Source organism: Pseudophryne corroboree, chromosome 5, assembly GCF_028390025.1.
Source record: "Pseudophryne corroboree isolate aPseCor3 chromosome 5, aPseCor3.hap2, whole genome shotgun sequence".
NCBI lineage: Eukaryota > Metazoa > Chordata > Amphibia > Anura > Myobatrachidae > Pseudophryne > Pseudophryne corroboree.
This window is the reverse complement of record NC_086448.1, coordinates 182684403-182710798: the sequence shown is the minus strand read 5'-3', so window position 1 is coordinate 182710798 and position 26396 is coordinate 182684403. Positions and strand designations below refer to the sequence as shown.

Here is a 26396-nt window from a genome sequence, read left to right as displayed (position 1 = left end):
GCGAGGCACCTTGCCCGAAGCATGGCGAGCAAAGCGAGCCATGCGAGGGGACACGGTGCACTAATTGGGGTTCCCCGTCACTTTACGAAGAAAATGACACCCAAAAAGTAAAAAAACTCATGTCAACCCTTTTCCATGTCGACCTAATGTCCATGTCGACCTAATGTATGTCAACCAATAGTGGTTGACCTAATGACTGTCGACCTAATGACACATACCCATACACAGGTGCAGCAGTATAAACTCCTGGAAATTTGGTGAGTTTTGATTAGACATGTGCGGAAAAGATAGGCGGGGGGACACAGACTTTTTACTCCAGAGTTTTGGCTATAAAAATGATTAGAATAATACAAGGAAGTTATTTCAATCAAATTCTTTGTATTTTTCATATACTTGATACAGTTAAACTCTGGCACAAAGGTTAGTATGACGGGAAAGGCTCTACCTCACTCCACTGCACGTCACGGGTGGTTAGCATTGCTGCCTCACAGCACGGAGCTTGGTTCTCAGCCAGGGCCCTATCTGTGTGGAGTCTGCCCGCTCTGCCTGGTCCCAGTCTGATTTTGCCTTTAAACAAAATTGAATCTCGTGCCTAAATCACCGACACCTCAGCACAAAGCACAGGCTATAACATTTGGGGCCTTATTTTGATGCGATCGTATTCTGAAGTATTTATGCCCAGTGCGCACATGTACCAACTGTACTGCTGATTGACAGGCAGAGGAATTCGCGGGGTGATCTGGGGTGGAGATGCGGCATTGCAGGGGCGTTACGAGGGCATGCCATAGGAAACAGGAGCGGGTTCGGGGTGGCCGCTGCGACTGAAAACATGGCGGCGGGCCGACTGCCTTTGCAGCCAGGCTGTGGAGGCGGGGCGGCTACCTAAATTAGCAATGTGATCACAATGTATTACGATTGCATCGCATTAGCATGCTGGGTGACCTTGCCCTGTGCTGGGCGGCCCCCAGCATGTGAGAGATAGCAGTTGCAGTCTTGCTATTTTAGCAAAACTGCAACTGAATCTGAATAAGGCCCTTTGTCCATTGAGTCTTTCAGAGGCAGGTGTGTAATCCGGGACATACAGGGGGTAATTCAGACCTGATCGTAGCAACAAATTTGTTAGCAGTTGGGAAAAACCATGTGCACTGCAAGGGGGGGGGGGGGCAGATATAACATGTGCAGAGAGTTAGATTTGGGTGGGATGTGTTCAAACTGAATTCTAAATTGCAGTGTAAAAATAAAGCAGCCAGTATTTGCCCTGCACAGAAAAAATATAACCCACCCAAATCTCTCTCTGTGCAGTCGCAGTAAGATTTTTGTCATAAAGGGGGTAATTCAGATCTGATCACTCGCTAGCGTTTTTTGCAGCGCTGCGATCAGGTCAGAACTGCGCATGCGTATGCACTGCAATGTGCAGGCCCGTCGCACGGGTACAAAGCAGATTGTTGCTGTGCGATGGGTTTTACGAAGAATCCATTTGCACAGCCGATCGCAAGGTGATTGACAGGAAGAAGGCGTTTGTGCAACTGACTGTTTTCAGGGAGTGGTTGGGAAAACGCAGGCGTGTCCAAGCGTTTGCAGGGCGGGTGTCTGACGTCAATTCCAGCCCCGGACAGGCTGGAGTGATCGCAGCGGCTGAGTAAGTCCTGGGCAACTCAGAAACTGCATAAGATCTTTTTGTACCGCTCAGCTGCACATGCGATCGCACACTTGCACAGCTAAAATACACTCCCCTATGGGCGGCGACTATGCGAACACAGGACTGCAAAAAACAGCTAGCAAGCGATCAGGTTTGAATGACCCCCAAAGTGAGTGACAGAAAGTCAGCATTTGGGGATGGTAAGTGGGAGTGGTTGGGCGAATGCAGGCATGTCATGCCGTTTTCTGGGCGCGCATAAATTAGCAGCTGTGATCACACTTGCTACTGGAGAGGCCTGTGCATCCCGGGAGAGCAGCTCAGCCTGCGTCTTCAGAGGAACTCAGACTCTGTGTGGCAACCCAATGTGTGACGATGTAAGCAATGTTTCTGCAATCATTCGGTGCCATACGCATATGAGGCAATTGCAGTGGGAGTTTTTTTGCACGGGTTAGATTCTTCCCATATTAGCATATACGGTAATCGCAATTGTATACTGCAAATCATTGCAACAGTAGTAGGATGAACAGTCGCACCTGAATGACCCCCATCATGCGCCTGGTTTACTGCAAGTCACCATCATCCAGGTGTACTGTACTTGCATCTGTACTATACCCAGTGCCAAATATTCTGCCTCCTAACAGGCATATATACACTTTTGTGCTGGTCTGCATTCACAACCCCATTACTCCTCCCCAGTCACAAGGTACAATGTACACGTGCGTCTGCAGAGCCACATACACGTGTTTTCTTTCTGAACACGTATAGTTCACGCCAGACACACCTTCTATTATCCATACTCACTTCTTAATCACATTGGTCCTTTTTCTATACTATGTGTCCGGCAATATCTAACAGAAAACAAATCCCGTTTAAGGCCAACAGCTGATAATTGGGAAATTAAGCAGGTATTATTATCCACCTTACTGAGGAACAGAAGATGTTCTAAGTCACAGGTTCTCAAACTCGGTCCTCAGGACCCCACACAGTGCATGTTTTGCAGGTAACCCAGCAGGTGCACAGGTGTATTAATTACTCACTGACACATTTTAAAAGGTCCACAGGTGGAACAAATTATTTCACTTGTGATTCTGTGAGGAGACCTGCAAAACATGCACTGTGTGGGGTCCTGAGGATCCAGTTTGAGAACCTCTGTTCTAAGTCCATCAGTGTAGGAGAGCTGTAACCCTTGATGCACCTAGTTACTATTAGCAATACTCTGTATCTTACATACTATACACTGGATGGTTTTGTCTACAGAATAGTGTCCTCTGGCACAGAGCTACAGTATGTATGGCAAGTAACGCTCTCAGAATGTTTAATGTGTACCGAAAGAAAATAATAGTTGAGATTGCCACAAAATAAATCATATGTATAAATACATAGGGGTCAATTTAGTCAGCCGCGAGAGTCGAGTTGCTGTTACACAGCATGGAAATGCAAGCGATGGCACCTAAACTCGCCCTTCTCTTGGCCCAATCTTGTCCCGGACTCTTTTCCTTGCACACAGTCCTACACGGCTACCAACAAAAATGTGCGAGTTTAGAACTACCGTAAGTGGAAGTACTTATTCCCTGACAACTGAATCAACCCCATAGAATACAAAAGAGAATAAACAATTTTAATTCCCAGTATGTAATAGATTAATGTATTTATTTACACAAAATTTTGTACAAACTACAACACATTTTCTAAAAAAAAAATCCATAAAATAGTTTCAAAAAGTGCAATGGAAAAAAAAACAAATACAAAACGTGGAAGACACAGACCTGTAAAATTTAGGCTTCTGTGTTGAAAATATAGTCAACAATATAAATTGTTTTGTCAGTTTGATATATCTATGTGCTATACAGAAAAACAGAAACAATTTGTGTCTTCCCGTCCCTATATGTAACATGATTGTAATTTAGTGACGTAGGTGGTAAGAAAGGCAAGGTTGGTCACATGATACCACCAATGGCAGAGGTTCTCAAACGCGGTCCTCAAGGCACCTCAACGGTCCAGGTTTTAAGTTTATCCCTGCTTGACCACAGGTGACTTAATTAGCACCTCAGTCAATTTGATTTAATCATCTGTGCTGAGCCATGGATATACCTAAAACCTCAACCGTTGGGGTGCCTTGAGGACTGTGCTTGTGAACCTCTGAACTATGGAGTGGTGGGTTCAGTATGATTTGACAATGGACAAGATGCCAGCTGTCAGTATACCGACAGCGGCATCCCGTCCATCATAATCACAACAGGTCAGCAGTAAGGCCTCTAACCCCCCTCTGCAATCATCCCTAACTCTCCCTCCCTGGTCCCTTAACCAAACCTTCCCGTCCCTGCTCCCTAACCCCCCCCCCCCCCCCCAACCCTCCTGTGGCAGAACGCCAGCGCGTCCCGCTATTAGGAGGATCGGGATGCCAGCATCCCGAACGGTGTTGGTAACTAGACGCCGGCATTGCATCCTACTTTGGGATCGCGGCGTCGGTATATCGACCACCGGGATCCCGTCTGTCGAAAACCTAACTGCTTCCCGTAGTGGGCCAGTTGTTCTTTGTGAGGTCATACAGTGCATACATACATACATACATACATACATACATACATACATGGAAATGGAAAATGTGTTTTTGCTAAAAATGAATGCTTTCTAAAGCCCACATTATAAAGTGTATATTGCACATTACTGTAGGGAAAGTGTCAAATGCCTCCACTTTTCTATATGTTCTATAAGACTTACAAACTTCCCAACTGTCATGGTGTTTGTTTATATCGGTGTTGCAAATCTGAAATTGATCTATCGATAAAGAAAATATTTTGTTTTCTTATTAAAAGATAAGTATTGGTAAGAAAGTCAAAGAAGCAAAGCTGCACCAGCCTCCCTAATTTATACCTGCGTCCCAATGCTGCTAACAAGTCAGAAGCAATGACACAGAGTAGATAGAACAGCGATGGGTAAATACAACTGCCCAGTTCATTTATATTACTGGGGGCACTATAACGAGAACCCTTCCATGGATGGATGTAACAAGGGTTTTTTTGTATAGCGCTACTTTATGGCTATTTTTACTAAGCAATGGATCAAAGCTACCATTTGTTGGCAGTACTGCTTGCGGGATATAATATTAAATGCACAGCCAGAAGTGTGTAAATACTGTATAGTCTTTAGGCAATTAATCCTAAACAATAAAAATTCCTTGTTCCATTTTAGGAGGGAAGGGGGGGGGCTGAATTAGGAGATAATAGACACGGGAGCGAAAAAATGAAAGATTTTCAAAAGTTTTCTGATGTTTATCCTGTATTTTTTTGGGGGGGGCTATCCAATGTGGCCCCCTGGAAAAAATACAATCTCTCCCAAAAACACACAGGTTCAATGAAACCTGTGTGTTTTCGGAAAAAACAGCTCCATTTTCGACCAAAAAAGGTGCTGTTTTCGGGGATTTGTTTCTCCTGTCTGAGGCAGGAGAATCATAATCCCTGATAAACCTCAACTCTCGCCGGTTTATCAGAGATAACTGAATAGCCCAGGGCACCAAAAATTACCCGCGGTCCCTGAATTGAATTCCCCTCCTTAATGTTGAACCATGCAATTTTCCCTAGGAACTGCTCAATCTGAGATCTTGTCCTTGTAGCCAGATGGGGACGAATTGTAAATGGGAGGTAGTTATGTGACCGGTGGTCAGGAGACCGCCAGTCACAATACTGCCGCCAGAATCCCTCCGCCTTACAGTCCTGACAGTGGGCATGCCGACTAACAGGGACTATCCCCACTCATGGGTGTGCACAACACCCTGTGGCGAGGGCAGCCCAGACCGAGCCCACAGCTTGGAGAACGCAGCGAGCCCGCAAAGGGGCTTTGTTGCGCTCACACACACCCCTCCCCCGCCAAGCATTTAAAAACCAGGATCCCAGCGTCGGTATGGTGACACACATACCCAACCCATTGTAAAGGGCATATGTGACTTTGCAATGTCTGTGCGGGGACTAAGTGCAGACAACCATTCAATAATGTACTTGTCAATACAAAGAAGATTCAGTACAAAAATAGATATGAAAATATGTGCAATAAATTATTCACTAGATTGGAGAATACAAATATATTTGTCATTTTATACAAGTTAAACAAATAATAAAGGATATTTATTATTGTATGTCGCTGGCACCAACATTTTGGATCATTATAAAATTTCATGTAGAAGTAGATGCAATTTCTCTAATTCTTTTGGCTGAATCTTGGCCAATTGCTTCTTAATATATTGGATCTCCACTTTCCCTGAAGATTTGGCTAAAGCCAGTCCCAGTAGATTATTGTTCTTTTCTGGTTCACCAAAAACCGACATACTCAGCACTCTGCACAAATGAAAAAGAATAATGACGTTTACATTAAATTATAAAACACAAATACACAATCATGTAAAACAAAGTGTCCCTTCCTCCAAATCACATACCAGGAATAATAAATAAGGGATGTGTTTCTTTCCTGATAATTAAACGGGCAGTGCTTCTACTAGCAAGACATGGCTAGTAGAAGCATTGCCCTTTTAAATATAGGGCAGAAACACAACCAAAATTATGGGTTATACAACCAGACTCTTGATAAATAAACCCCCTAGTCCGCACTACTATGTGTGTGTCCTTTCCTGTGCGCTGGGGAAAGCTGCTAGTTCCTCTTTGGAAAAAGACCTATTTTTGTACTAGGTTTAGACTAACATACATACAGTATATCGTAACTCATCCTATACTTTTATTGGGACTCACACTGCACCTTACTACTGTCCTGGCAGAGGAGAACGTCTAGGCACACTTCATAACACACAAAGTGCCACGTGTAGTAAAGACAATGACCACTCACTCTAATCATTCATTTTAGCTATGGATCAGGCTAAACCAAGCAGTATTTTATTAGGGGGGAAAAAAAGAGTTTTATTTAAGGAAGAGGATGGCGCTAAAGTTGTAGGAATTTGGACTTGTGAAGATTACACTGTTACCCTGCGCAACTCATTTCTTTACACACATCTCTACAATTAGATTTCTGACCAATACTTTGCTGCCATCTATCTACATATGCTGTATTTTAAACAAATGCAATTAGTTTGATTTTAAATATTTGTGCATCAATTACAGAGCTTTGTATTTTCACTTCTTGCCTAAATCAGTAACTATGCTCTATGGTAGCACCCCCAAAGCATGAATGTAACAATACAATATACTGTATAATAGTGATAAACATCTAAATTATAATGTATATTGTACAGAAATATCCCAGTGATACAGATTTCCTATTTTGTTTTATACAGTGCATCTCTTTAGCATTTTACACTTCTAAACACCCAAGTGCATTTCTAGTTTGTTGTGGTGTCTTCCAATAGCACAAGTAGGTATGCACTTTGATAAGTGCAGGGTGGACCCTCCTGGTGCATAGGTGCAAATGGGCACAAGAGTTCTACACTGTACATGGAGCGTGCTTTGTAAATAAGATTCTATTTTGGCATGCAGAACTTCATGTAACTTGTATTTGCTGTAAGATGTTCCAAGCAAATTGGACAATGTTGATCTGTTCCATTTAAATTGGACAATGTTGATCTGTTCCATTTAAAAGTAATGCCAGCAGGACCCCACACATTATCAGTAGCACGAGAAAGTAGAATCCATATATCACTAAAAATAAAGGCAAGGCAATGTGTACTTACTGGTCAGGGATAATGGATTCTATGGCCACTGGCTTTAAATCATTCTGTAACAAATCCCATATGTAGATAGAAGACGCTGAATCCAAAACAAAGAACACAGTTGGTCTTGTCAAGGACCATTGTAATGCAGTAATGGACTGGCCATTGGTGCTGTCATTCCACTGCATTGCTGGGTACTCCGCACTTATGATGTGTAATCGTAAACAGCCATCCGAGCATCCTGCCTTAATACATTAGAATGCAAAAAATAATATATAAATTATGGATAAGTAGTGTAATAGTTGTGAAGGGGCTAGGAAGAGTAACACACTAGAGGGGAAACATTGTTTGTATATTTAGTTATTTTACAATGGCATGTGACAAAATACTGCAGCCGTGGATTTAAGGCAAACTCAATTTTATATATCACATACACAAGGGCATATATGGAAGAGCTGATCTGGGTATAATAAGGGTACTGTACAAACCATAAGTGTCAAACTAAATAGATTTTATTTATTATTATGTCAAATGCCTATTTTGTTCAATTATTTGCAGTTTTATGGGACAATGAATGGATTTCTAGGCTAAGATGACCAGTCTTGCATATAGTAACAGGACACACATCACGTCAGTGAAGGCTCAAACTGCACAGAAAGCGCCTGTTGCTGTGGAGTCAAGACTAAATCACATCAAACCATTTTACAAACAAAAGTATTAAAGCCACCTGAGCCACAGGACTGCGGCTTAGTCCACACCTAGGAGCACCAGTCCTTTTACCTATACAATTATAACAAAAAAATAGTCTAAAAGCGCAAATCCTCAAAAGAATCTGCTGGAGTAGATCACCGTCTCAGGAGACAAGAAGAGAAAACAACACAATCTAGTTATATATACTTCGTGTGTTCACTTCTATATACAGATCCTCCTTTATGGACTCACCTAATTATAGTGAGATGCGTTCCCATAAAGGTATCTTTAATTCCCTCTAACACGTTTACGTGCACAGCAAGGAAGTAAATTCTGACAAATACAGTCCACCCTTAGGTTCTAGATCACCTGGGCACAGGTGTAGACGTTCACGTAAAGATATCTTTGTATATGGCCAGAAAACTCCTTTCCTCCTTCAGCACTGGTCTCTCAGTATGTCAGGAAAAAGGTCCAGAAACTCTGCTCAGAGAAACTTGAACATTTATTCCATATCCACAGCAAATTAAAAACGTATACAATCAATGTATAAAAGGGTCCCCAGGGAAATCCTATGCATATGTGTACCCAAAGAACAGTACTGCTTCCTCTCACCATGGGGCAGATGTATTAAGCCTGGAGAAGTGATAAAGCAGTGATAAGGCAGTCATAAGTGCAAGGTGATAACGCACCAGCCAATCAGCTCCAATTAGTAAATTGACAGTTAGAAGTTGATTGGCTAGTGCATTATCTCCTTCCACGTACCACTGCTTTATCCCTTCTCCAGCCTTAATGCATCTGCCCCCCAGTCTGAGCAAAGCAGAGCTGTCTCCACAAGATGGTAAACAAAGGTTAGGTCCACAAGTGCAGTGGGTTCTGGTTCTTCACCAATGCGTTTCTGACAATGTCCTTCCTCAGGTGAGGGAGTTTTGCATAACACACAAATGAGGCAGTATAGAGCAGCACAAATCGATTAGAAAAAGTAACATCAGAGATACACAAAACATATATCAGTACACAGCATCCGATATAGGCACTCGAATATAGCAATCAACATATTGACCAAATATCAAATCCTGCCTAAACAACAAACTGCAACATACAAGCAGGGCAGAAAAGCAGAGAAAAAGTATTTTCAGCATCGGTTGACAGCATCACTACAGGGGTCCAGCCTACGGAAGCTAAGTGCATTAAATCTATGATTTTGGTTGTGTTGTCCCTAGCCTCCCTCCCAGGTACAAATCCCACTTGGTCAGAATGGATAATAATAGGGAGGAAAAGCTTCAATCTGTTTGCAATAAATTTAGCGTACAGTTTGATATCTGAATTAAGAAGCAATATCAGGCAGTAGCTGACGCATTGAGCTGGGTCTTTGCCTTCCTTTGGGATGACCGTAATATGTGCTTCTAAACCCTAGGGCGAGAAACCACAATCGCCAGAAGCCTTATTAAGGGCCGCCAACATTGGGTAATAAAGTGTCCCTGAAAGATTTATAATACGAAACAGTAAAGCCGCCTGGGCCCGGGCTCTTCCCAGAGGGCGCCTCTTTAAGAGCCTGCTCCAGCTCCAGGAGGGAAAAAAAAGGGGGAGTCTAGTCAGGCGCTATCATCCTCAGACAACCCGGGTAGCCAAGAGAGTCTCTGGGGATCCCGGGTCCCAGAGATTGTACAATTTGGTATAGTAGGAGTGGAATGTGTCCACTATATCTATGGTAAGGGTATGACGAGTCCCGTTCCCATCTTCTACCATTTGGATATATAATGTGGCTCTTTGGGAACACAGCGCTCTAGCCAGCAGTAGTCTATAATCTTTCTTGATATCCTCAAACAGCAGAGCATTAAGGGCGAACCTAGTCTCATTCAACTCGAGCAAGACCAGGGAGGACGACCCCGCCTTGTGCGTTGTCTCCAAGGCTTTAAGTCGCTGAATCAGGGCGAATTTTTCCCCTTACATTTTTCTTTTTTCAACATTGATCCTACCTGAATAAATTTCCCACATTTATGCGCCTCCCACACCGTGACTCTGGAGACGTCTGGCGTCTCATTCAGTACAAAATCGTCCTCTATAGCCTCAGTCAGTTGGGGCTTAAATCGTGGGTCCATTAAAATTTGTTTGTTCAACCGCCAAGTGCATTGTTTAAAGTGAGGACAAGCAGTCTCCAGAGTCAGGGAAATAAGGGCGTGATCGGACCAGGTTATGAGCCCAATATCAGAGGCCAGGATCAGGTGCAGGAATCTATGGGGCAAAAGGAAGTAATCTATCCTACAGTACGTGATATGCGGACTAGAAAAAAACGTGTATTCATATCTCCCGTATGCTGGAGCCTCAACGTGTCGACCAACTGGTGTTCATGCAGGACACGGCGGACCGCACGGTGCAAAGCTAGGGAAGGTCTAATTGGAGTTCCAGAGATATCCACCTCAGGCTGAAGAGGTCACTGATCCGGCCGGGCTTCATTGTGTTATGTCCGGCAGTGTTTTACTAATCACTGCCCGACAATACGATTCACATCGGCATCGGAACATACGAAAGAAGAGGACTCGGCAGCTTAGTAAATTACATGAAATAAAATAAAAAAGTTGCAAAAAAACACGACCGATACTAATCGAGATGAAACTCTCACCAAATCGCCACAAGTACGATTCTTAGTAAATATACCCCCTGGAGAGAAAAGAGAAACACAGAAATATAAACAGAGGCCTTCATCGCTGCAAGTTCGGGTAAGCACCTCCCCATCCAGAACAGTATAGGATCCGTGAGAACGTCTCAAATGGAGGAGGCACAGCTTGCAAGAGAAAAAACGGTGACAAGATGATAGTCAATGTAGGTGATAAAATCTCCCACAATAGTGGGTACTAAACAATCAAATCTCTAAGGGACATCACTGTGTCACCAAAGAGTGAGGGTTTCGCTGTTCTTTAGGTGGTTTCGGGTTGTGGTGGACAACTTGCCAATCAATATCCGGGTGAGATAGTTCAGGCGGAATAGAATGAATCAGAGGCTCCTGCCAGTCCGGGAAGGTCACTAAGGGAACACCAAGCGCTTGACAGAAAAGGGGCAGATCGGTCGGATTCTGTAGCGTGTAGCTCTCCACTTCTGGAGGGTCGACCACGACAAATCTTGAAAAATCTGAATTCGCTAGTCGTCTATCTTAATGATGTCCAAAAGATGGACTTTGCGGAGGATGTCCTCTTTCTGTGAGTAATAGTGAAGTCAACAGATATTATCCCGAGGCCGGTTCGTTGGAGCCCCTATAGGTCTCAAAGCCCGGTGAGCGCTATCAAATTTAATCGAAAGAGTGAGGACTTGAAAACTCTCATTAGGAAATCGATGAGGCCTTGGGGTGGAATGTCCTCAGAGATCCCTCTTATCCTCAAATTGTTTCTCCTTCCGCAGTTATCAAGGTCATCGAGGTGTTCTTAGAGTTGATGAAGATCTGTCGCTTGACGGATGACCACGGCTCTGAGGGCGTTGTGAGCCGTTGCTGAGGCAGACGAAAAACTCTCCACCGAGGCCAATCTGGTGCCGATCTCGCAACACCTCCGATTGTATACGGGCAATCTCTGAACGGACTGTGTCCCTGATTCTATTTTCCAGCTGTATGAAATCCTGCTTTGTCGGCATGGAACGGAACAGGTGCGTGATCTGTGAAATGCCCTCCAACTCTGGAACAGCATTCAGATTTTCCAAGTGGACTCCAACCCGAGAGGGAGAGTCCGAGGCAGGCAAGTGGTGTGGGGTAGGGGGCGTAGAGGTATCATCAGCAGGGACATAGCCCTGAGGAAGGAGAAACTGTCTCATGTTAGCCGAGGATGGAGTCCCCATGAGTTGAGCCAAGTTCCCCTTCTGTGATTTTCATCCAGCCCCTTGTGAGTTCCTCTTACCATGGGGCAGTTTAGTACCACTAAGGAACACCAGCAAGTAACATGTGATTGGAACAACACTTCTGTCAGTGCCAATACATTCCCCCCATAAGAAAGGTGTCTAGCCAAGCATCAGTTAGCAAATAGGCATCTGTACCCTGACTCCGGGGTATAATCTGTATGACCCGTCAGACCGGGTGAAAGGATATTTGTAGTGTAAGGGATGGCATCTGAAAAAACAGGTTCGTTCACACACAGGCATAGGGGGGGCTGACAGTGCCCTTCGAAGAGTGGAATTATCCAGCAGGGTAGAGTGGTCCAGAATCTCAGTGACAGTAGGAGCAGTCATACAGGGCAGTCAGCAGTACTATGAGAGTGGCCGCTGTAAAGATGTAGCGACAGCCGCTGCCCATGAGAGGGCAGCTGCACTGAGCACACAATTCAATTGAAAATGGCCACCTACGGCCTGCACTGGGCTAGTGGGGACCCACCACATGATCTGTGGGGTAACTGGTGCTGTGGAGGAGTGAGAGAGCCCTCCCAGTGGAGCTATGCTGACAGCCTGTGAAGGATGCTATGGTATAAGTCAATCTGTGTAATTAACGCACCCAGAAGGTACTCACCCCTCTGGCTGAAAGTGTCCACACGACTATCAACTTCCTGAGATGGCGGGCCCGTAGGTTGGAACTCCAGGCTCCAGCCTCTGGTCAGCGCTCACACAAGCGGGCAGCAGAGCCCAGAAGCAGTGGGGAGCGGGGGAAAGCGGCACTATACAGCAGGAAAGAGTGTCCCTGCAAGCTGCTTATCATTGCACGGCTGTGTATCCGTCCAGGGAGCGCATCACCAGTAGGTGCCGCAGCACCGACTTCGTTGCAGATCCGGGTCAGGAGAACACCGACAAGGGCCGCGGAAAGCAGCAGGCAAGCGTCCAGGCACCAGGCACGCACCCAACAAACAGGAAGCACTGGCTCCGGTCTCCTGCATCGCGCCTTGGGTGAGGAAACAGCCGCCGATGTCCGGGCTCCAGACACAGAAATCCCCTCTCTGTCGCCTGGCTTGAGGACCGCCACCGGCCCGTGAGCAGTGGGGGAGATCTGTGGACAGCTCCACAAGGAAGGTAAGGTTGGTGGTCCGATCGGGGCAATCATCCCAGCTACTTGAGGCACCGGCTCAAAGCTGGAGGGGAGGCCGCAACCCGCAGGTGGGGTGTAAACCCTCCCCCCCCCCTCGACTCCGCAGCAGCTAACCTCCACCCTATACTTGATCAGAAAGTAATCACCTATATTTAGGGGTGGCTTGGTGGACACTAAATAGTGAATAAACCCCGTTACTTCTGGCATTTGTCTGGAGCCACGGCACCCTGCGTGTTAGCTCAGCCAAACCACACCCCCACCACAGATTTTTTTTTGAGGATTTGTGCTTTTGGATCACCTTTTTGTTATAATCATAAGGAGAAAGAGATGGGGATGGGGTAAATAGGGCACAAAATATGGGGGAGATGGAGGAATAGAAGCAATGGAAAGAATAGTGGGAAACAGGAAGAACAGGGGAAAGATGGGAGTAATAGGGGAAGAGATTTGAGAAGATGGGAGAAGAGAGTTAAAAAACCCTGCACAATAGCTAACAACACGGTGAAAAGCTAACCTCGCATTAACACTACATTACAGCAGACTGGATAGTAAATATGTCAGCATGAATGATTAATCTTTTATGTAGAAACATTTGAAGTTAACCTCATTGAATTACTTACCAAAAATGCAGGTTCTCCAAATGGTGAAAAATCAATGGCAGTGACCTGCGATGGTCTCAGCTTGCTGTGCATAGATGTGTATTGCATTGGTGGCTCTATTAACCCGTATCGTGTTCCATGAGTTACTATTCCCTGATGAAAATGTAAAAAGAAGGGAAAATCAGATGTAAAATGCAAGTTAGAAATCTATATGATTTAGTACAAATCTGAAAATCAGGCTGTGGTATACTTGTATTAGCCAACCTTATACACTCGCATACTGAGATAAGCACTGGCACATGCAGGGGAAGTTTCCGAGTAATGGATCACATGGTGATTGTTGAAGTGAGGAGATGTCCCACAGTGCTGTGGAAGGGCATACGGAGGCTGGATGTGCAACACCCAATGTAAAAAGTTTGAATGATCAGAATTAATGCTAATTTATTCTTACAATAAACCGACAATCCAAACCAGTCTAAAGAAACAAAAAAGATGCGTGAAACCCCAAGCATGCTCACTATGTCATACAGGTCTTCCAAACTCAATGATAGTTCTAGAATATGCAGACAATGATATCCTAGTTTTTAATATCATCTCTACTACCTCCTCCACAATCACTTAGCCCAAGACCTTGTCTTCAAGACCCACGTTGATAAAGCCAACCAAAGATAATTATTATGCCAAATCAAACCTTAAAGGAGGTTTCCTTGCAGAGGCAGATGCCAACTGTGACCCGCGGACTTCCTGAGCGTGTGGGAGTACCAAGCCTTTCTTGGCCAATCAGGAGCCACAAGAATCACTTTTGCCCTTTTTAGGACATAAAGAGACATTGGAATGAAAGGAAAGTGGTAGATCAACCTCGCATCCACAAGAGATGCTGATCTCTGTAGCAGAATGTGCACCTTGTTTTTGTGACAGTAGGACATCAGATCAATCTCCGGTTGTCCCAAATGTTTCACTGTCCATTCTCCCTAAGAAGCGATGGCCATAAAAAGGCAAAAAACGTTTCAAACTGTTCTGGACAGAATTCTTTCTTCTGTGAGTGGGGTCAGAGCAGTGACAATCAGCCAATTTCAGGTCCAATATTGAGCACAGGTGGGATCACCACACAGTGGCTAGTCTGCACAGGAGACATTTTCTTTTTCAATGTGTGCAACCCAAGTATTTAAAAGGAGCCGGGAAGATAGAGACCTGAATTATCCTATTCCCATTGACTGTGCACTGGTTTCCCACTGTGACCTAAACCGAGACTGCAGCAGCTGCACCACTTCTAGATAAAATGAAATAAAGTAAAATAAAAAGCCCTAAATAGAGCAACATTGCAGCATCATAGCATAGAAACCGTCATCTCCTGTGCACTTAACTTAAACTAGGGGGAAGTTGATGAAGGTAAACTTTTAAGTGTTCAGATCCGCACCTTCAATACAACCCCATGGCATGAGTGTTCTCCAGCTAGGATAATATATGTGTAGTACTGTGAAAGCCAGCATCGGTAGAAACAATGGAAATATACTTGCCAGTGTTCCACAAATGTGAAAACCCAGTTTCCCAACAGTTAAAATCTAAAATGTAATACATATACATTTCTAAATGTACTTTTAACTTACGATATCCGTTCCAATGACAAAGTGATTTAAGTCCTGTGGGAGAAATTTAATATTGAAGGTTTGAGGGATTCCGAGACTTAGGACATCTTTGTGGAAAAACCTACAAAACAAAGTTATTAACAATCTCAAACCACAAACTCCAGTTTTACAGAAAAACAAATGTTTACAGAAAGTCAATACTACAGGAAAGGAGCATAAACGTAGGTGATCCCTGACCGCACCAGGTTTACTTGCCATTATATAAGAGGTTGTATATTATGGGGATGAACAATAATACAAGTTTTTTCTTACTTAACAACAGTGGAGATTTGATGCAGAGTTGAACACAAGTGACCCATTACTACACCAGCATCGTCTACATGGACACGATGTGGATTACTCGCCTGTATGCTGAATTGTACACATCTATATGACCACATCTCCCATTCCTGTACATAGCCATCCTCGTTATCATTAAGACTGCGGGGGTCATTCTGACCCGTTCGCTCGCTGCTTTTTGTCGAAGCCGAGCGAACGGGTCCCTACTGAGCATGCGCAAGTGCCGTAGTGTGCCGGCGCATGCCAGACGGCCGAATGCCATAGCAGGGCTGCGATCGCCTCTGCCTGATTGACAGGCAGAGGAGATCGCAAACGTGGCCGGACCGAACGGGGGGTGGGCCGCAGCGGCTGCGTGACGTCACACGCAGCCGCTGTGGGCCGGGGAGCGATGAGTAGCTCCCGGCCAGCACGCTAAAGCTGCGCTGGCTGCAAGCTACTCTTGAAGTGCAAAGGCATCGCCACTGTGCGATGCCTTTGCACTTCTGCGGGGGGGCCGGCACTGACGAGCCCTGTTCTGGGCATCCCCCCGCATGTCAGGGAAGATGATCGTAGCTGTGCTAATTTTAGCACAGCTACGATCAACTCGGAATGACCCCCTGCAGCTCTATCAACACTTTACCCAACATGTACTCACTAAACTATGTGCAAATGCAACAAAACTCCCCAGTTATTCCACAAGTGAAGATTCGGTCATTAAGTTGAGTATGTGCAGTTCTGAGAGCCATAAGACAGACTTGCGTGCAACTCTATATTGGCCCCTGTCTGTCCATCCTGTGAATGGGAATTACTGGGTGAACTGGGCATCAATGAGGTGTTGCATGTAGTCAGAGTTGCACTTGCAATCTATACTGAAATGCTGAATGCATGCCACTTTCAGTCGTATCTTCTGTACCAAGAATGGGGTGGGTGTAAGTGCTGTTACCAGCGAAGGAGGCTGCTCCCGCCTATGGCATAGAATACAGGCAGATATTTACATAGGACTTCTGATTGCTGGAGGCATATGGAATTGTGACCGCATTAACGCACGTCTCAGAATCAGGCGCAGTGTCTATTTACAAAGTTGAGTAGTGGGAAGTACATTCATTAATATTTAAAATCTGAGATGCTTCAACAATTCTTTGATGTAAAGTACACTTACCTGTCACTTAGATGTATGGAAGAACTATGTACCAACTTCACTTTACCCCCTGGGATTAAGCCTGGAAAATATTTAAATATTGTAAAAACAATCTATATAGATAATATCACTTTAAAAAACAGATTGTTAGAGAATATCAGACTTCACTGTATTGCTTAAAAAAAATCTTAAATATTAAGTCACATCGGCTTATTTGTTAAATAGAAAATAATAAAATATGTATAAGCGACCATTTATATTTTGGACTCAAGTATTTGGAATAACATTTACAAAAGAAAAAAAAACATGCAACAAAAGAAAAAACATTGTATGTGAGTAAATAGATATCATGGTTTTGAGGCACACACCATAGTGATCAATGATGAGTCATCTGTGATCCCGATATATCATACATGCGTACTCTCCCAGAACCTGTGGGAGACACTCAATTTTTCGAGCAGTCCCCCGCACCCGGAAGAGTGGTTATCCTTCCTGCATTGCACCCACTTCCTAGTGAAGTGGCCAGAATGGGGAAATAAATACCTTGAATCAGCGGTCCATCGGGAGGGGGAGGGCCTAATGATTCTATGGTAATTGCATCATTTTAGCCCTGCCCCATATTAATATCTGCATCAATTGCGGCACTCTACTGCAAGGGGATGGGGCCTAATGATGTGACTAATCTGGCCCCGCCCCCCCACCACCGCCCACTTGCTTCTCCCGGAGAGGAAAATTTGAATGTTGGTATGTATGCAATACATTATTAGTTTTCATAAGGTTTCTGCTTTCTTTTGTTGCAGTATTATTTTGTGATAAAAACAGAGGAAGTATATTTGTGGGCAGATATATATGGCCAAGATTTTTGAGTTTAAAACCCCAGGAAAAGGTCTGTTTCTGCAAAGCAGAGCTAATTAGAGAAGGCTAATTAGTGCTAACACTTGCATTGGTGTAATAAAAGCCTGTCAGGCTGGACAGGAAGTTGCTCACTGCCTGGGGAGAAAGCTGCTGGCTTGCAGAGAGTGACACCATTACTGCCTGAAGTGAGTGCTGTGTTGAACTGCTGATTTGTGAGTTGGACAGTAGGTCCATCTCACAAATAGAAGGTCATTCAGAGTTGATCGCTCACTAGCTATTTTTTGCAGCGCTGTGATCAGATAGTCGCCGCCTATGGAGGAGTGTATTTTCATTTTGCAAGTGTACGAACGCTTGTGCAGCCGAGCGGTACAAAAAAGTTTTGTGCAGTTTCTGAGTAGGTTGAACTTACTCAGCCGCTGCGATCACTTCAGCCTGTCCGGTCCCGGAATTGACTTCAGACACCCGCCCTGCAAACGCTTGGACACACCTGCATTTTTCCAACCACTCCCTGAAAACGCCTTCATCCTGTCAATCTTCTTGTGTTTGGCTGTACGAATGGATTCTTCATTAAATCCGCTTTGTACCCGTACGACGCGCCTGCGCATTGCTGTGCATACGCATGCGCAGTTCTGCCAAGTTTTGAACTGATCGCAGCACTGCAAAAAATAGAGAGGAAAATAAGAATTTACTTACCGATAATTCTATTTCTCGTAGTCCGTAGTGGATGCTGGGAACTCCGTAAGGACCATGGGGAATAGCGGCTCCGCAGGAGTCTGGGCACATCTAAAGAAAGCTTTAGGATCACCTGGTGTGCACTGGCTCCTCCCCCTATGACCCTCCTCCAAGCCTCAGTTAGGATACTGTGCCCGGACGAGCGTACACAATAAGGAAGGATTTTGAATCCCGGGTAAGACTCATACCAGCCACACCAATCACACTGTACAACTTGTGATCTGAACCCAGTTAACAGCATGATAATAGAGGAGCCTCTAGAAAAGATGGCTCACTACAGCAATAACCCGAATTTTTTGGTAACAATAATTATGTACCAGTATTGCAGACAATCCGCACTTGGGATGGGCGCCCAGCATCCACTGCGGACTACGAGAAATAGAATTATCGGTAAGTAAATTCTTATTTTCTCTGACGTCCTAGTGGATGCTGGGAACTCCGTAAGGACCATGGGGATTATACCAAAGCTCCCAAAACGGGCGGGAGAGTGCGGATGACTCTGCAGCACCCAATGAGAGAACTCCCGGTCCTCCTCAGCCAGGGCATCAAATTGGTAGAATTTTACAAACGTATTTGCTCCTGACCAAGTAACTGCTCGGCAAAGTTGTAAAGCCGAGACCCCTTGGCAGCTGCCCAAGATGAGCCCACCTTCCTTGTGGAGTGGGCATTTGCAGATTTTTGGCGGTGGCAGGCCTGCCACAGAATGTGCAAGCTGAATTGTACTACAAATCCAACGAGCAATAGTCTGCTTAGAAGCAGGAGCACCCAGCTAGTTGGGTGCATACAGGATAAACAGCAAGTCAGATTTCCTGACTCCAGCCGTCCTGGAAACATATATTTTCCGGGTCCTGACAACGTCTAGCAACTTGGAGTCCCCCAAGTCCCTAGTAGCCGCAGGCACCACAATAGGTTTGGTTCAGGTGAACGCTGAAAACCACCTTAGGGAGAAACTGAGGACGAGTCCTCAATTCCGCCCTGTCCGAATGGAAACTCAGATAAGGGCTTTTACAGGATAAAGCCACCAATTCTGACACGCGCCTGGCCCAGGCCATAGCCAACAGCATGACCACTTTTCCTGTGAGATATTTTAACTCCACAGATTTAAGTGGGTCAAACCAATGTGACTTTTGGAACCCAAAAACCACCTTGAGATCCCAAAGTGCCACTGAAGGCACAAAAGGAGTCTGTATATGCAGTACCCCTTTAACAAACGTCTGAACTTCAGGGACTGAAGCTAGTTCTTTTTTGGAAGAAAATCGACAGAGCCGAAATTTGAACCTTAATGGACCCCAATTTCAGGCCCATAGATACTCCTGTTTGCAGGAAATGTAGGAAACGACCCAGTTGAATTTCCTCCGTCGAGCCTTACTGGCCTCGCACCACGCAACATATTTTCGCCAAATGCGGTGATAATGTTTTTCGGTTACATCCTTCCCGGCCTTGATCAGGATAGGGATGACTTCATCCGGAATGCCTTTTTTCTTCAGGATCCGGCGTTCAACCGCCATGCCGTCAACGCAGCCGCGGCAAGTCTTGGAACAGACAAGGTCCCCGCTGAAGCAGGTCCCTTCTTAGAGGTAGAGGCCACGGATCCTCCGTGAGCATCTCTTGAAGTTCCGGTTACCAAGTCCTCCTTGGCCAATCCGGAGCCACTAATATAGTGCTTACTCCTCTCCATCTTATCAATCTCAGTACCTTGGGTATGAGAGGCAGAGGAGGGAACCCATACACTGATTGGTACACCCACGGTGTTACCAGAGCATCTACAGCTATTGCCTGAGGGTCCCTTGACCTGGCGCAATACCTGTCGAGTTTTTCCCAACGGTTTATAATCATGTGGAAGACTTCTGGGTGAAGTCCCTACTCTCCCGGGTGGAGGTCGTGCTGAGGAAATCTGCTTCCCAGTTGTCCACTCCCGGAATGAAAACTGCTGACAGTGCTATCACATGGTTTTTCGCCCAGCGAAGAATCCTTGCAGCTTCTGCCATTGCCCTCCTGCTTCTTGTGGCACCCTGTCTGTTTACGTGGGTGACTGCCGTAATGTTGTCCGACTGGAACAACACCGGCTGACCTTGAAGCAGAGGTCTTGCTAAGCTTAGAGCATTGTAAATGGCCCTTAGCTTCAGGATATTTATGTGAAGTGATGTCTCCAGGCTTGACCATAAGCCCTGGATATTCCTTCCCTGTGTGACTGCTCCCCAGCCTCGCAGGCTGGCATCCGTGGTCACCAGGATCCAGTCCTGAATGCCGAATCTGCGGCCCTCTAGAAGATGAGCACTCTGCAACCACCACAGGAGGGATACCCTTGTCCCTGGTGACAGGGTTATCCGCTGATGCATCTGAAGATGCGACCCGGACCATTTGTCCAGTAGGTTCCACTGGAAAGTCTTGCGTGGAATCTGCCGAATGGGATTGCTTCGTAGGAAGCCACCATTTTTACCCAGAACCCTTGTGCATTGATGCACTGAGACTTGGTTTGGTTTTAGGAGGTTCCTGACTAGCTCACTCCCTGGCTTTTTCCTCCGGGAGAAACACCTTCTTTCTGGACTGTGTCCAGGATCATCCCTAGGAACAGAAGACAAGTCGTCGGAACCAGCTGCGAATCTGGAATATTGAGAATCCAATCGTGCTGCCGCAACACTACCTGAGATAGTGCTACACCGATCTCCAACTGTTCCCTGGATCTTACCCTTATCAGGGAATCGTCCAAGTAAAGGATAACTAAAAATTCCCTTCCTTTGAAGGAATATCATCATTTCGGTCATTACTTCAGTAAAGACCCGGGGTGCCGTGGACCCTCCCTACGGCAGCGTCTGAACTGATAGTGACAGTTCTGTACCATAACCTGAGATACCCTTGGTGAGAAGGGTAAATTTTGACATGAAGGTAAGCATCCTTGATGTCCCGAGACATCATGTAGTCCCCTTCTTCCAGGTTTGCAATCACTGCTCTGAGTGACTCAATTTTGAATTTGAACCTCTGTATGTAAGTGTTCAAAGATTTTAGATTTTAAAATCGGTCTCACCGAGCCGTCTGGCTTCGGTACCACAATAGTGTGGAATAATACCCCGTTCCCTGTTGCAGGAGGGGTACCTTAATTATCACCTGCTGGGAATACAGCTTGTGAATGGCTTCCAAAACTGCCTCCCTGTCAGCGGGAGACGTCGGTAAAACAGACTTTTTGGAAACGGCGAGGAGAATACGTCTCGAATTCCAATTTTGTACCCCTGAGATAACACCTGAAGGATCCCGGGGCCTACTTGCGAGTGAGCCCACTGCGCACTGAAATTCACTGAGAACGGGCTCCCACCGTGCCTGAACTTGTAAAGCCCTAGCGTCATACTGAGGGCTTGGCAGAGGCGGAAAAGGGTTTCTGTTCCTGGGAACTGGCTGATCTCTGCAGCCATTTTCCTCTCCCTCTGTCACGAGCAGAAAAGAGGAACCTTTTTGTCCGCTTGCCAACCAGGACTGCGCCTGATAATACGGCGTCTTATTTTGAGAGGCGACCTAGGGTACATCCCCTTTTTTTAAGGCAATATTTCCAAATGCCGTTTGGAATCCCTGACCACTTTACTGGTAGAATACAACGCACTTATACTTGATGCCAGTCGGCAAATATTCCGCTGTGCATCATGCATATATAGAAATGCATCTTTTAATTGCTCTATAGGCAATAATATACTGTCCTTATCTAGGATATCAATATTTCCAGTCAGGGAATCCGACCACGCCAACCCAGCACTGCACATCCAGGCTGAGGCGATTGCTGGTCGCAGTATAACACTAGTATGTGTGTAAATACATTTTAGGATACCCTCCTGCTTTTTATCAGCAGGATCCTTAAGGGCGGCCATCTCAAGAGAGGGTAGAGCCCTTGTTCTTACAAGCGTGTGAGCGCCTTATCCCCTGTAGGGGGTGTTTCCCAACGCACCCTAACCTCTGGCGGGAAAAGGTATACTGCCAATAACTTTTTAGAATTATCAATTGTTATCGGGGGAAAACCCACGCATCATCACACACCTCATTTTATTTTTCAGATTTAGGAAAACTACAGGAAGTTTTTCCTCACCAAACATAATACCCCTTTTTTTTGGTGGTATTCATATTATCAGAAAAGTGTAAACATTTTCCATTGCATCAATCATGCAATGAGTGGCCCTATTGGAAATCACGGTTGTCTCTTCACCGTCGACACAGGAGTCAGTATCCGTGTCGGCGTTATCTGAGGTAACGGGCGCTTTAGAGCCCCTGTATGAGACGTCTGGACATGCACAAGCTGAGTGGCCGGCTGTCTCATGTCAACCACTGTCTTTTATACAAAGCTGACACTGTCACGCAATTTCAACAGTACATACACTCAGGTGTCGACCCCCTAGGGGGTGATAACACTATTACAGACACTCTACTCCGTCTCCACATCATTTTTCTCCTCATACATGTCGACACAAACGTACCGACACACAGCACACACACAGGGAATGCTCTGATAGAGGACAGGACCCACTAGCCCTTTGGGGAGACAGAGGGAGAGTTTGCCAGCACACACCAGAGCGCTATATATATATATAGGGATAACCTTATATAAGTGTTTTTCCCTTTATAGCTGCTGTATTGTTTATACTGCGCCTAATTTGTGCCCCCCTCTCTTTTTTAACCCCTTTCTGTAGTGTAGTGACTGCAGGGGAGAGCCAGGGAGCTTCCCTCCAACTGAGCTGTGAGGGAAAATGGCGCCAGTGTGCTGAGGAGATAGGCTCCGCCCCTTTCTCGGCGTCCTTATCATCCGTTTTTCTGTATGTTTTGGCAGGGGTTAAATGCATCCATATAGCCCAGGAGTTATATGTGATGCATTTATTTTAGCCATATAAGGTTTTTATCGATTTATTGCGTCTCAGGGCGCTGCCCCCCCAGCGCCCTGCACCCTCAGTGACCGGAGTGTGAAGTGTGCTGAGAGCAATGGCGCACAGCTGCGGTGCTGTGCGCTACCTTATCTGAAGACAGGATCGTCTTCTGCCGCCGATTTCACCGGACCTCTTCGCTCTTCTGGCTCTGTAAGGGGGCCGGCGGCGCGGCTCCGGGACCCATCCAGGCTGAACCTGTGATCGTCCCTCTGGAGCTAATGTCCAGTAGCCTAAGAAACCCGATCCACTCTGCACGCAGGTGAGTCCGTTTCTTCTCCCCTTAGTCCCACGATGCAGTGAGCCTGTTGCCAGCAGGTCTCACTGAAAATAATAAACCTAAACTAAAACTTTCACAAAGAGCTCAGGAGAGCCCCTAGTGTGCACCCTTCTCGTCGGGCACAGAAATCTAACTGAGGCTTGGAGGAGGGTCATAGGGGGAGGAGCCAGTGCACACCAGGTGATCCTAAAGCTTTCTTTAGATGTGCCCAGACTCCTGCGGAGCCGCTATTCCCCATGGTCCTTACGGAGTTCCCAGCATCCACTAGGACGTCAGAGAAAACCACTCTGAGTCTCTTTAGGTGGAAATGTAGTATCCAGGGCTGGTTCGGCTCCAATTGAATAAAATGTCCTGACAAGACCGGCAACAACTGACGCGTTTCCCTGCGTATAGCCTTCAGCTTTGAACCCACCTATTTAACATGAGGAACCCACCTATTTAATGGGACATTTTACAGCAACCATCTCCTCTAACAGTAAATTGAAATTTGCACCTTAAATTGAACTCTCTCCTACCAAAGAGACTCTTGTTGTATTGGACTTGCTTTTTCCACAAGGGAACTTTTGGAACGGACTCCTAAATGAAACTTCAATACTTTTCCTGACCTGATACCTAGGGTAATATATACCGTTTTAAATGTAATGTATGAATTCATGCTATTTTCATATTGCTTGTATGTGTCTTTATTAAAATGTCATTTTTAACTATACGTATATATTGACACTTACCATTGTGTTAAAATATCTGAACGCAGCCTCCATTTCTGATTTATTTTGTACTATTGTGGGAGTGACTTCCACCTACTTTTTGGCTGCAGTTTAGCATAGGTTCTCATACATACAGCGCCCGATTATACCTTGGTATACTCCCTTTTTTGTATTTGCAACAAACACCCTGGACTGCCGTGTCACTATTTGGGCTGCTGTAAGAAAGTGCATCTGTCTACCTCAGGAAACGCCATCCTTACCCGATCTGCACACAAATGTTGTTAATTTCTTTAATGCCAACAGCTTAAACAGTAGAAACTGCTGTAACCAGGAATAACAATTCTAGTTTGTATATTTACAGATAAAGCCGTTTTGGACTGTAGAGTTAAATACAAGCTAATTCACATAACAGTATTGACGTTAAACACTTACCCAAGTCACTTTGGGAGCCAGCTAGATCAGCCTTTCTCAGTTCTACCACTACCTGAAATTAGAGTAGTCAATTTAAAGACTTATGAAAATGAAAATGAATTTGATTTGAGCACCGAATCTTCCAAAGTCAATAAATGATTGCAGATGTGTATATTTCATGTTATTATTTTGTTCTTTCAAACTTACCCAAAAAATAAGATGACCACTTTCATCTAGTGATGCCACTTGAAATGACAAACCTGACATTTCTGCAAAAAGAAGGAAGACAGAAGGTTATAAAGGAAAATACAAATTGTTTATTGAAAAGGAAAAAACTTTGTATGTTTAAAGAAGAATGAGGACACACACCATAAAGATTGATTAGTAAAAAAAAGTCAGTAGTCTCTTAACCCTCCCTTATGGACTATTAGTTGTTTTTCCCGACTAAGTAGATTTAGTAAAATAACGCAATGTGAGCAGAGTCTTCCACGTATTTTAGAACTCCATGGATTTCTGCCTAGGAAAATGAAGTGTTCTAAGGAGATTACATGGTCATCATAACATGAGAGTGAATAGGGAACCCCAGATGCACACCTGAGACTGCAGAAAAGCTATGGTCTGACAAGGAAAGTCCTATGCTACAGTATGTTTGCTATGTATTATGTACAAACACAAAAACACACCATTCATTTTAGTAATATAATTTACAGGTGAAATGTCAATATAACATCCACCCACACCTAAAACAGGTGCCAATATTTAACAAGCCCTTCACAATAATTCATAAATAGCGAACTAAGGCCCCCACATTTATCAAGCCTTGGAGAGTGATAAATTGCACAGTGATAAAGTACCAACCAATCAGCTCCTAACTGCCATGTTACAGGCTGTGTTTGAAAAATGACAGCTAGGAGCTGGTTGGTCGGTACTTTATCACCATGCTATTTATCACTCTACAAGTCTTGATAAATCTGGGCATCTAAAAGATGCACATATTTTATGAGGTCTGAAACCTCTTTCTAGAAAAAGTTAAATGTTGTATAAAATATTTAAATGCCCAATAAATATTTCTATTGTTCACGATTAAAAAAAAAAAAAAAATGTCCCAGTTTTTAGATGAGCTGACTTTTACCCAAGAAAAGGACAGATTTTACCAAAAGTGAACGAACAAAATACATTTTTCTAAAATATTATTGAAAAGTAAGTTTGGAAAAATTTTCTTTTTTCATTTGTAGTTACAGTACCTGTAAGTAATGGCCCCTTCTGCCCACATAAACAGATGAATAAATGATACATGTTTAAGGTAGAGAGCAGACTAAGCCATGTTTTACAGATAGTTTATGAAAAGACTGTATCTATTTAATTACAGATAACATTATTTGTAGTAATTAAAAATCTCAGGCATCACATGTACCTTCACGAGAGCTCAGAGAAGACATCTCATGATCCTTTGCCTCTGTACTTGGGACAGGTTCTATGGCTTTTACTGGGAGACTGTGACCCACTTGCGTGAAAACACCGTCTGCAATTAATAAAAATATGTCTATAAACATCCAACCACATTACTGCACTTAGGAACAATTTATCAATATGCATTTATTAACACAACCATTCTGGAAACATTAGCATGGTTATGGCTAAGGACTGGGAAACCAAAGCAAATTTGTCATCAGTAGCAATACTGTAACAGTAGAGCAGAACAAGGTATAAGAAAAAGGGTTACTAGAGTCATCCTCACCCCTGTCTCTGGAGTAGACAAGGTGTATGGCAGAGCCTGCATCCTTCTCAGAGTTCCCACCTGTTGTCTATTCCATTTGCACAACAGCATGTAATATTGATTGTCAATCAGTGTTGCTTCCTAAGTAGACAGTTTGATTTCACAGAAGTGTGATTGACTTGGAGTTAC

At 44.6% G+C, this 26396-nt stretch overlaps 1 protein-coding gene across 2 annotated transcripts in view; it reads right to left on the bottom strand.

Moving 5' to 3' along the window:
* Nucleotides 1-4768: 4768 nt before the first annotated feature.
* The window catches only part of DYNC2I1 (dynein 2 intermediate chain 1), a 167824-nt gene continuing 146196 nt past the window's right edge, over nt 4769-26396 (bottom strand). For both annotated transcript variants that reach the window (XM_063921921.1, XM_063921920.1), the window contains exons 16-23: nt 25905-26012; nt 24698-24759; nt 24512-24563; nt 16632-16692; nt 15176-15275; nt 13590-13721; nt 7311-7534; nt 4769-5970 (exon numbers count right to left, since the gene is read on the bottom strand). In XM_063921921.1, the coding sequence (XP_063777991.1) occupies nt 5799-5970; nt 7311-7534; nt 13590-13721; nt 15176-15275; nt 16632-16692; nt 24512-24563; nt 24698-24759; nt 25905-26012 (911 nt within the window). In that variant the 3' untranslated portion in view covers nt 4769-5798. The remainder of the gene's footprint in view (nt 5971-7310; nt 7535-13589; nt 13722-15175; nt 15276-16631; nt 16693-24511; nt 24564-24697; nt 24760-25904; nt 26013-26396) is intronic.